This window comes from Procambarus clarkii, chromosome 37 (assembly GCF_040958095.1).
Source record: "Procambarus clarkii isolate CNS0578487 chromosome 37, FALCON_Pclarkii_2.0, whole genome shotgun sequence".
In the NCBI taxonomy this organism is placed as follows: Eukaryota; Metazoa; Arthropoda; class Malacostraca; order Decapoda; family Cambaridae; genus Procambarus; species Procambarus clarkii.
This window is the reverse complement of record NC_091186.1, coordinates 16,894,547-16,905,879: the sequence shown is the minus strand read 5'-3', so window position 1 is coordinate 16,905,879 and position 11,333 is coordinate 16,894,547. Positions and strand designations below refer to the sequence as shown.

Below are 11,333 nucleotides of genomic sequence, written 5' to 3'. Positions count from 1 at the left end.
ATGAGAGCCATATCACAGGATGTAATGTATATAGTGTCACACTTTCCCCTCAATAAAACCGTTGATGAATCTGATACCATTATCATTGCTCGTCTTATGTCATTTTGCTCTCATATTGACATCCTGAAAAATATCTTGGAATTATTTTACTGTTCTGTGCCACAGACACTGCTAAATAGTCTTTCAAGGCTTGTTGCCTTCATATGATACATACTTATATACTGGTACTGACTTCAGGATGATTGGAAATGTTCACATGGCAACAGCAGCCAACATTATTACAGCACAAACTAGACATCATGGTTGCAATGATGCTATTAGTGAATTGGCAGGAATTAAAACTGACTCGATTGAAAACCCAAATTTGTTTTCTTCCTATTAGTCACATTACATAATTAATGAGATGGAGGTTCTTAGCTTAAATAGGCATGACATTGACATGAAAGAGCTTGTGTTTCATACGGGAAAGTTTACGAGGATGGTATAACTTTGTGATAAAATTATTGTACCAAGTATTGTACCAGGTTTGGCAGATCTGCTAAGAAAACTCAGAGAAAAAGTGAGTTCCAGTGGCAGACTTAAAATTAAGTTCTAAAATTCACCAGATTTTATTTACCTGATTTACCTGAGGGCCACTAACAATAGTGGCATAGACGAGGACAAGAAACCAGCTGCTTGTTGAAGGTTTCCCCTAAGTTATGAGTTAGGTTATGAGAAGTAATATTTGCCATCATTTCATCGTCTCTCTTAATCTTTGACACACATTTGTCTTGGTCACCACATGTATCTTACCTCCGTGTTGAATGCTCTAAGGCCCTTAACTTAAGAACTTGTCCCATATTTCCTGGGAAGCTGATAGGCGCACGCTCCTCTCTTTACATTCCTCTGTCGTGCTGTCTAAACTTGATTATGGCTGTCCTGCTTACTCGACCGCCTCTCCAACAATTCTTTATCTTGATCGGCCTCCTGTCTCTACAGGATCACTGTGATCTCTACTGTCTTCACTACTTTGCACAGTCCCTACAACACCCTCATTCTCGTACTTTGACCATTACCCCTCCTGTGGCCTCTGTTCCCTTTCACCACCTTCCCCTTTCTGTACGTTTGTCTGGCTTGCAAGGTTCTCTCTCGGTTTGTGTTAAAAATGTTTCTCATGTCATTCCATCCTTGCCCCCATGGAGGGGTCCCTCTTCCTAAGTTCTGTAGAACCTTGACCCATATGACTAAAGCTTTTACCCCTCCTACAGTTCTGAATAGAATTTTCCTTGCTCACTTTTCTTTACACTCCAGCTCCATCTCTGTCTTCACAGATGGGTCTAAGTCTGCTGACGGTATATGCTACTCCGTTGTATTTCCTGACTGTACCTATATGTGTCACCTACTTCCAGAGACTAGCATCTCCACAGCAGAACTTATGCAATTTTGTAAGCTCTTCATCAACTGCTTTTTCACTCTCAATCTTCCTTTGTTGTTGTAGTTGACTGTTACATTGCCCTCATGGCTCGGGTATATTTAATCTTGTCCATCCTGTGGTCATCGAAATTCAATAGTGGCTGTTTCTTATCTCCAGCAGATTTAAGACTGTCGAGTTTTCCAGGGTTTCCAGCCATATTGGTGTTAACTTAAATGAGCGTGCAGATGCTGCCACGAAGGAGGCTATCCACACTTGGCCCATTTCCCTGCAGTGGTGTTCCTTATTTCGACTTCTACCTAGTTATTCATTCCTCAATCTGTGCCCATTGGCAGGATTGCTAGTCTTCTGTTACTGGTGACAAGCTGCATGCTCTTGAGGGTAGTGTGTCCTCATGGCCTTCCTCCACCATAACCGGCGGTGGAAAACGGCTCTGGCGAGGTTATGTAGTGACGATTCCTGTATAACTTAATGCTGCTCCTTATTGTCCAAACTGCATTGTCCCTCTTACAGTCATGCATATCCTTGTTGAATGTTCGGACTTCCAGAATGTGCGTGCGTCTTGCTTCCCGACTGCCCCTCGCAGTCACCTGTCCCTCAGTGGAATCCTTGGTGAATTGGATACCTTTGATGTTGTTCGCCTTATGCACTTTTGTTCTCGTATTGGCATCCTTAGTGATATTTAGCGCATGTTGAATATCCCATACATTTGATGGTGCTACATAGCCTGCCCGGCTTGGTGCGTTCATTTGATAATTACTTACTTTGTCTCTCACATAATATGATGGTTATAGTTTGTTTGACTAGCCAGGCAGTAAGCTAATCTCTGGACATGTGGCTAGAAATATACCTAAGAGAGTCAAGCAAATGGGATGGGATCATTACATCACAACATTTCCCATTGCACCATACTAGTCAGACTCTGCAGCAACACACTACTACTACTAGTTCCTGTTACCACAATGTAACCAGTTGACATATTTCAGCAGTGAATTACTAACTAGTACTGCATAATATTAATATATATTTGGTTCCTCTTTGGTTCATCCTAAAACAAACAATGGTTGGTTTAAATTTAATGATTATATGCTTATCATTATAAATTGTCAATTATATGATGTTCTACCCATATTTTTACATTGTTTAAATAAAAATTAGAAATACTTAAAAAATCAAGAATCATAGGTATCACATGATGCCAAATGTTCATTGTATTGCTCAAGTCAATGTTACAGTTCATTGTTAATTTTTACCACAGTTGTGTAGTTTTAAAACTAACAACTCCTGTTGAGCCGAGTGATTTCCCTTACGCTCCACATCCCCACTGGGAGCCGGTCGGCCGAGCGGACAGCACGCTGGACTTGTGATCCTGTGGTCCCGGGTTCGATCCCAGGCGCCGGCGAGAAACAATGGGCAGAGTTTCTTTCACCCTATGCCCCTGTTACCTAGCAGTAAAATAGGTACCTGGGTGTTAGTCAGCTGTCACAGGCTGCTTCCTGGGGGTGGAGGCCTGGTCGAGGACCGGGCCGCGGGGACACTAAAGCCCCGAAATCATCTCAAGATAACCTCCAGTGGTATGAAATATTTCTGAACTAGTACTGTACTAGATTTTGGCACAGCTTGAATAAGAGTAGGTTGCAAGTATTTCTGGCAATTCACTTTGTGTGGGGGGATCTAAATAGTATAAAAAAAGGTGTGTGGACAAAGATGGGGGGAGGGCACACTAGAGTATTACATCTTAGGCCTGATTGCAACTGCAGTGCACTCAGTGGTTCTCTTTTTTGCAAGCAAGGATGTAATAATTAAATGTAAGGTGTACATATAACTTGTAGCATTCAATGTTAACACCAAATGTGGCCTCATTAAACAGCTTTTGTGCTTTTTGTAATCTTTGTGCTACTGCTCGCAGAAGAGTATAGGATGCACAATAAATTAGCAGCTGCTGGCAGTAACAATCAAATAAATCCCACTTACATATGCTAATATATAATACATAATAGTTTTAATTTGATTTTAACCCTTTCACTTTGTCTCAGGTCTATTAAATTTTATTTAATATATACATATATATTTTATACACATATGTATATACTTGGAGCGTGTTTCGGGAGTTTTTCTACTCCCCGAGTCCAGGCTGAGGCCAGTCTTGACTCATAAGCTATATATAAGGATATATAACATCCCCTTCCTCTCCCCTCTAGGTGTATATATCACCTGACCACCACCAAAGAAAACTACCTAAAAGTTAAAAATAATGCAGAGACATGCTACAATGTAGGTTCGAGATCGGAACAAGAACTTGTGTGTGTGTACATGTGCTAGAGAGTATATGTAGTAGACAGAGGGGAAAATAGATTGGTTAGAAAGGCGGGCTCCAAGAGCTAATAGCTCGATTCAGCAGCTTTTCAAAGCAGCAGTGTGCTTCTAGTTCCTTTTCCTATTATGATTTATATTTCAACAGGAAAAGGAGTGGACACTGACGCCCCAGTATAAACATTGTAGTATACACCCAGTATAAATTCTGCAAGAGTCAAATAGAAAGATCTGGGGGTTGATATCACACCGAACCTGTCCCCAGAGGCCCACATCAAAAGGATATCATCAGCGGCATATGCTGGTTGGCCAGCATAAGAACTGCCTTTAGAAACTTGTGTAAGGAATTGTTCAAGACCCTGTCAGACCAATCCTGGAATATACAGCTCCTGCCTGGAGTCCATATCTAGTTAAACACAAGACAAAGTTAGAGAAGATTCAGTGGTATGCCACTAGACTTGTCCCGGAACTGAGAGGTATGAGCTACGAGGAAAAGCTGAAGGAGCTGTACCTCACGTCCCTGTAAAACATAAGAGTATGGGGAGACATGATAACCACCTACAAAATTCTCAGGGGAATTGGGGAATTGACAGGGTGGACAAAGACAAACTCTTCAGCACGGGTGGAACACGAACAAGGGGGGGGGGGGGGCAGGTGGAAACTTGTACCCAAATGAGCCACAGAAACATTAGAAAGAATTTTTTCAGTGTCAAAGTAGTTAGTAAATGGAATGCACTAGGAAGTGATGTGGTGGAGGCTGACTCCATACACAGTTTCAAATGTAGATATGATAGAGCCCAGTAGGCTCAGGAATCTGTACACCAGTTGAGAGGCGGGACCAAAGAGACAAAGCTCATCCCCCGCAAGCACAAATAGGTGAGTATTGGGTTGTCAGTGCTATGGGAAGTTTGAGAGAACATGTTAAAAGTTTTACAGTAGACAGGAAGAGCCAAGGTAAACGTAGCTCAACAACATTAGGCTCCCAGCTAGTGTCGTCATGGCCCAGAGGACGCTGTTTGCTCCGCCGCAGGTGCTGCTCAGCTGGTCAAGGTGTAATCCTTCTGGGCAAGTGATCGAATGAGCAACCTCCTCCTGTTTCTTGTCATAGTTCTTGGTGGTGAGCCAGGCTACATTTTCACACTTACACGGACTTAAGTTATTAGCCGCATATATCTCAAGATTATCTGTGTTATTGTAGACAATGGCATCCTCAGGCAGGTGAGAGAAGGAGGAGTTGGTCACATTTAAATTAAAACTGCGTGTTATGCCGTCGAAAGGTTCGATGGTAACAGCTCGAGGCATCAACGTGAGGTTCCCTATGCTGTCAATGATCACACTGATGGATTCGAAGAGCTCGAGGCTGTCGGTGTCAATCGTCAGGTTGGTGATGTTGGTGAGAGCCAGGACCCTAATAATTGTAGGGGTAAGCAACTTAGGCCCCAGCGTGACGCTGGAGCACTCATGAATTTCCAGTTGAATCGGCACATAAGGCAGATTGTCGGCCTCGTTTTCTGACAGGTACAGTGGCTAAGGAAGATACGTTATAGCATTATTATTCCCAGTTGAAACACAAAGCTAATTAATTTAATTAATTAAAAGCTAATTATTCACATTCGTGTATCTTTTAAAAACTTGCTTAGGCCTGCAAATATGCATGACCTTCCCGCCTACAAATATGCATAACACTTCTCTCTCCCATAGTGCGGGGAAGCATAACCCCAGAGACTAAAAATGAGACAAACAGTAAAAGATCATTGATATTAAAAAAATAATCAGAATACCGCTCTCTATTATATCATTCACAGCACAATACATACCATCAGGAATTAACCAGGAATATCACATTCTAGCCTAGCTTGCATATCCTTCCTCTATCTAATTTTGATATTCAGAACTGCCAAATCAATTATCTAGGATTTCAGTTACTACATTAAGGCGAAAATATATCTACCGGGTATGTTACTATATCTCGCCAGCTGAGACTTGATTGTAGTCTTCGTAACGAGTTCTATAGATACCTTTGTAGACTAAACCACATACCAGAAGATGAGGAGACGACGTTTCGGTCCGTATTGGACCATTATCAAGTCGATTGAGACGAGAGGAGGATGGATTGATTGATAAAGATTAAGCTACCCAAAAGGTGGCACGGGCATGAATAGCCCGTAAGTGGTGGCCCTTTTGAGCTATTACCAGTATCAAGAGCTGATACTGGAGATCTGCGGAGGTGCGACTGCACCCTGCGTGACGGGAGATGTCTCCCGTGAGAGGAGGAGGCGGCACGGGCATTAAGGCAAGAGAAAGGAGGAGAGAGGTGAGGAGGAAATTTATAGAGGAAGGTGAAAGGTACAGATGGGATGGGTGTAAGAGGAGGAGGATAATGGGTATAAGAATGGGAACGTAAGAATAAGAGGAAAAATGAGGGTAGGCTTATGTTAGGTCACGTTTATTAGAAAGGTTAAAGCATTTGAGTATGTACTGTGAAAGGGAAGAGTCAACAGCAACAAAGCCAGCACTAAGGTTCATGTTGGGTATTTCATGTCAGGCTGTTGGGCCTGACAGAATCTCACCATAGATACTAAAAGAGGGTGCAGAAGCACTAAGTGTGCCCCACACTATGGTGTATAACAGGTCACTGGAAACAGGAGACCTGCCAGAGAGCTGGAAGGCAGTTAATGTAGTCCCAATAAACAAAAAGGGTGACAGGCAAGAGGCACTGAACTACAGGTCAGTTTCCCTAACTTGTATACCATGCAAGGTGACGGAGAAGATAGCGAGGAAAAAGCTTGCAGAACATCTGGAGGAAAAGAGCTTTGTAACACACCACCAGCATGGGTTCAGGGATGGTAAATTGTGCCTCACAGGCTTAATAGAATTCTATGATCTTAATAGAATTCTAAGACACAAAAAATAGGCAAGAAAAAGAAGGGTGGGCAGACTGCATTTTCTTGGACTGTCAGAAAGCCTTTGACACAGTTCCCCATAAAATGCTGTTACTAAAGTTTGAGAAACCTGCAGGAGTAAAAGGTAACGTGCTCCAGTGGATAAGGGAGTACTTAAGCAACAGGAAACAGTGCGTAACTGTGAGGGGGGTAGACATCAGAATGACGAGATGTCACCAGCGGAGTTCTACAGGGCTCTGTACTTGGACCCATCCTGTTTCTGATATATGTAAACGATCTTCCAGAGGGTATAAACTCATTCCTCTCAATGTTTGCTGATGATGCAAAAATTATAAGAAGAGTATAGACAGATGAAGATAGACAAAGACTACAGGACGACCTGGACAAACTGAAGGAATGGTCTAGAAAATGGCTACTAAAGTTCAACTCAGGAAAGTGTAAAGAAATGAAATTAGGCGAAGGGGGCAGGAGGCTGACACAAGATTCCATCTGGGAAGTGAATTATAATTCAACAGGAAAAGGAGTGGACACTGACACCCCCAGTATATACATTGTAGTATACACCCAGTAGTAAACACCCAATATAAATCCTGCAAGAGTCAAGTAGAGAGAAAGATTTGGGGGTTATCACACTAAACCTGTCCCCAGAAGCCAACATCAAAAAGATATAATCAGCGGCATATGCTAGACTGGCCACCATAAGAACTGCCTTTAAAAAATTGTGTAAGGAATTGTTCAGGAACTTGTATACCACTTATGTCAGACCAATCCAGCAGTATGCAGCTCCAGCCTGGAGTCCATACCTAGTTAAACACAAGATAAAGTTAGAGAAGATTCAATGTGTGCCACCAGACTAGTCCCAGAACTGAGAGCTATGAGCTACGAGAAAAGGCTTTGAGAGCTAAACCTCACGTCTCTGGAAGACAGAAGAGTAAGTGGAGACATGATAACCACCTACAAAATTTTCAGGGGAATTTAGAGGGTGGACAAAGACAAACTCTTCAGTACGGGTGGAACACGAACAAGGGAACACAGGTGGAAACTTAGTACTCAGATAAGCAAAAGAGACATTAGAAATAGTTTTATCAGTGTCCGTAGTTAACAAATGTAATGCATTAATTAGTGATATGGTGGTGGCAGACTCCATACACAGTTACAAATGTAGATTCGATAGAGCCCAATAGGCTCAGGAATCTGTACACCAGTTGATTGACAGTTGAGAGGCGGGACCAAAGAGCCAAAGCTCAACCCCCGCAAGCACAACTAGGTGAGTATACACGCATGCACATGAACGAGGTCTGGGAAAGTAGAGTTGACTACAGGAAAGGAGATTACAGGAAGATAAGGGAATATCTGGGAGAAGTGCAGTAGAGGAAAAACAGTCCAAGATATGATGGTGTTACGGACCCGAGTCCAGCGTCGTAGCATGGAGCAGTGACGTCCACGCCATCTGTGGGTCGGCTCCCGAAACCCCCTCCAAATGGACGACGCCATCTAGTGAGGACGAGATATATTGGCCACAGGGGCTGGTTTCCCGCCTTGATCAGCTAGTAACATAGCCGCTGCTGACCTCTGGTGAGGTGACGCTTAGACAGCAACGCCATCTATGGAGTGGATAGGTGGGCGTTTGTGTCTAAGCCTGTAAGTGAGGTGCCCTAGAGTGTCCCTAGTACTGATGACGTGTCTGATTACAGAGTCGACCTGGGGCTGCTGTAATGGTCGGTGGATCAGTCTACCCGAGGCAGCCAGAGTCTCTCCAAGTGTTTGCTGTAGAAGCTGTGAGTAACCCCCCACCCCCACCCCCCCCCCCCCCCCCGGATGAACACTGTTGTGTTAGCCTGCCTGTGAGGTGGCAGAACCAGGAATTGTCGTACCCGGTGCTGACTGGTGGAGAAGACTAGCCACTGGGGTGTTGTGGTGAGGAGAGTGATCAGCGGAATCACACGAGGCTCCTGCCTAGGGCTCGCAACCCTAGTATCGGTCGTGGAGTGGCCTACGCAGCAGAGGTGATTGGAACCTGCCAGCTACAGGCTGGATCTGTGGTTGAAGGCCTCCACGACGGTGCACCCAGTGGGACTGTGATTTGGCTGGCCTGTGGCCAGGGTAGACTCGCCTAGGGAATCGAAGGATTCATTGTGAGGCCACAAGAAGAGAACCAGGGCTACTCGTCTTGAGCACCGTGAAACATCCCATGTCTTCGGAGGAAGATGAGTTATTGTAAATAATAAGTGTAGTAATAGCAACCCCACGTGTGACTGTTAATATATTGATTTATGGTGGTGGAATAATTATATATTTAATTTAGTGCAGTTTTATCCCTTCCCCTTTAATTTACTTGCGTTACGGAACACACCCCTTGAAAGCCACTACTAACTTGGGGCCGGATACCCAAACTCTAATAACATCAGAGAAAGAACCCAGTTGCGACCAAATAGGGCCGTGACAGATGGACCCAGTCATATGGAAATGCAAGGAGGCCGAAGAGATATTTATACTAACAGTAAAGGAAAAAAGTAGGAGGGAATATAACAACTCAACCAAATAACAACTCAATAATAGACAGTGTCAGGAAGCAAAAATGAGAAGTAGGCGGGAGTGGAGGAAGAACAGCAGACAAAGGACAGAGGACAACAGGATTAGATGCAACAGAGCTAGGAACGATTACATTAACATAAGAAGAGTATCGGAAACAAATTATGAGAACGATATTGCGATCAAAGCGAAAAAGCAACCTAAATTACTACATAGTCATATAACAAGGAAAATGTCGGTGAACGACCAAGTGACAAGACTAAGGAAAACAGAGGGGCATATACGAAAAGTAACAAGGAAATCTGGGGGTTACTGAATTCCAGTTTCCATGGAGTTTTCACAGCCGAGCCTGAGTAGCTCCCACTGTTAGAAAAAATGACCCTAGTTGAGAGACTATCAGATATAGAAATGGCAGCAGAGCAGGTAATGAAACAGCTGAGATCACTTGATGCAACTAAAACAGTTGGACCAGACAAAGTATCACCGTGGATACTAAAAGAGGCAGCGCAGGCCCTCGGCGTGCCCATGGCAAGGATCTTTAATGAGTCACGACGGGAAAGTAGCCCAGTTTTGAAAGAAAACAAACGTGGTACAAATTTTAAAGAAAGGGGATAGAGAGGAGGCACATAACTACAGACCTGTATCACTGACAAGCATCTCCCTGTAAAATACTTGAAAGAATAATCAGGCTAAGACTAGTTACCAACCTAAAGAACATTAGGTTTGTAAATAAACACCAACATGGGTTCAGGGAAGGGAAATCATGCCGAACAAACCTTCTGGAATGATAAAATAAAAAGAATAAGGCAGGATGGGCAAACTGCCAAAAAGCCTTTGATACAGTAACGCACAGGAGACTGCTATTTAAACTTGAGAGGCAGGTAGAATTAAGCTGAAAGGCCTTAGCATGAGTAAGGAACTTCCTAACAGGAAGGAGCCAGAAACTAACGTTAAGTTGCGAGAAGTCTGACTGCCGAACGGTAACGAGTGGAGTACCTCAAGGATCGGTGCTGGGATCAGTTCTATTTCTAATATACGTAAATGACATGTTTACAGGAGTAGAGTCCTCCGTGTCGATGTTCGCGGATGACGCATAATTAATGAGAAGAGTTATGACAGAAATGAGGATTGAAGGATCCTCCAAGAGGACTTTAACAGGTAGCAGAGCTGTTTGGAAGTTTTCTTTTAGCCTGAGAGTAGTGGAAAAATGGAATTAACTTAAGGAGCAGGTTGTGGAAGCAAACTCTACTCATAATTTTAAAACTAAGATATGATATGAAAATAGGACAAAAGTCATTGCTATAAACAACCGGTGGCTAGAAAGGCGGGATCCAAGAGTCAATGTTTGATCCTGCAGACACAAATAGGCGAGTACACTCCCTCTACCTACCTACCTACCTACCTAACTCCTAATTCCTTCATGTCTCCCTACCTCCGCACCCATTCACTCACCTCTCCATCGCGACATGAGCACTGGACCTTCGTGTAGGGAGTACCAGAAGCACAACCACAGTACTTATTCAGGTCGGGACGCACACAGGGTTTGGGATCGTCATCCTTACTACTGGCGCCAACTGCCAGTACCACACTCGCTACCACACACACGCTGACTCGCAGGTTAAGTACCATCATGGGCGGTTGACTGGGGAGCCTACAGGCCTCTTGCCTGTAGTGATGGTGAAAACTGGGGGGGCCTCTTGCCTGTAGTGATGGTGAAGACTGAGGGGGCCTCTTGCCTGTAGTGATGGTGAAAGACGTCTGGTATCGCTGCCCTGATCCTTGATATCACGGAGCGACCGGATGGCATATCCTGCGCGATATCATTCGCTGTATTGTTTTGCTGTTTATTCTTTATATCTTGGCTTGAGGCTTATGTGATAGAGCGAGGTACTGAAGAGGTGTGACTCTATCCCGTATTATTAGATGAAGGGAATCGAACGCACAAATCCGCCTTGAAATTCGAGAGACGTTGTGGATGTTTGGTTTTAGTCTAGCCGTTTATTATGCACCCCATACCCGTCCAGTGGGAGGTGGTGGAAAGGTTTCATTTAGCTAAGCAAGTAAGAATTTTGTGGAGTTAGTTACACAATTTTTTTATTGCACACGCGCACGCACGCACACACACAGTTGAGAGGCGGGACCAAAGAGACAAGTCTCAACCCCCGCAAGCACAA

General features: G+C 43.8%; 1 protein-coding gene across 1 annotated transcript; it reads right to left on the bottom strand.

Annotated features, from left to right (window-relative positions):
• Positions 1-2,472: 2,472 nt before the first annotated feature.
• On the bottom strand, positions 2,473-10,934 carry LOC123765701 (uncharacterized). The gene is made up of 2 exons (XM_045754389.2): positions 10,612-10,934; positions 2,473-5,251 (listed from the first exon to the last, which is right to left on the bottom strand). The coding sequence occupies exons 1-2, from the start codon at positions 10,789-10,791 to the stop codon at positions 4,655-4,657; spliced, it is 777 nt and encodes a 258-aa protein (XP_045610345.2). The 5' UTR covers positions 10,792-10,934; the 3' UTR covers positions 2,473-4,654.
• Positions 10,935-11,333: the final 399 nt, after the last annotated feature.

What these genes read in the sequence shown, in the direction of transcription:
- LOC123765701 (XM_045754389.2), bottom strand. Translation starts at nt 10,791, where the DNA reads ATGATGGTACTTAACCTGCGAGTCAGCGTGTGTGTGGTAGCGAGTGTG. An exon ending in GCTCATGTCGCGATGGAGAG is followed by an intron (nt 5,252 to 10,611) that starts GTGAGTGAATGG and finishes TATCTTCCTTAG; the next exon opens with CCACTGTACCTGTCAGAAAA.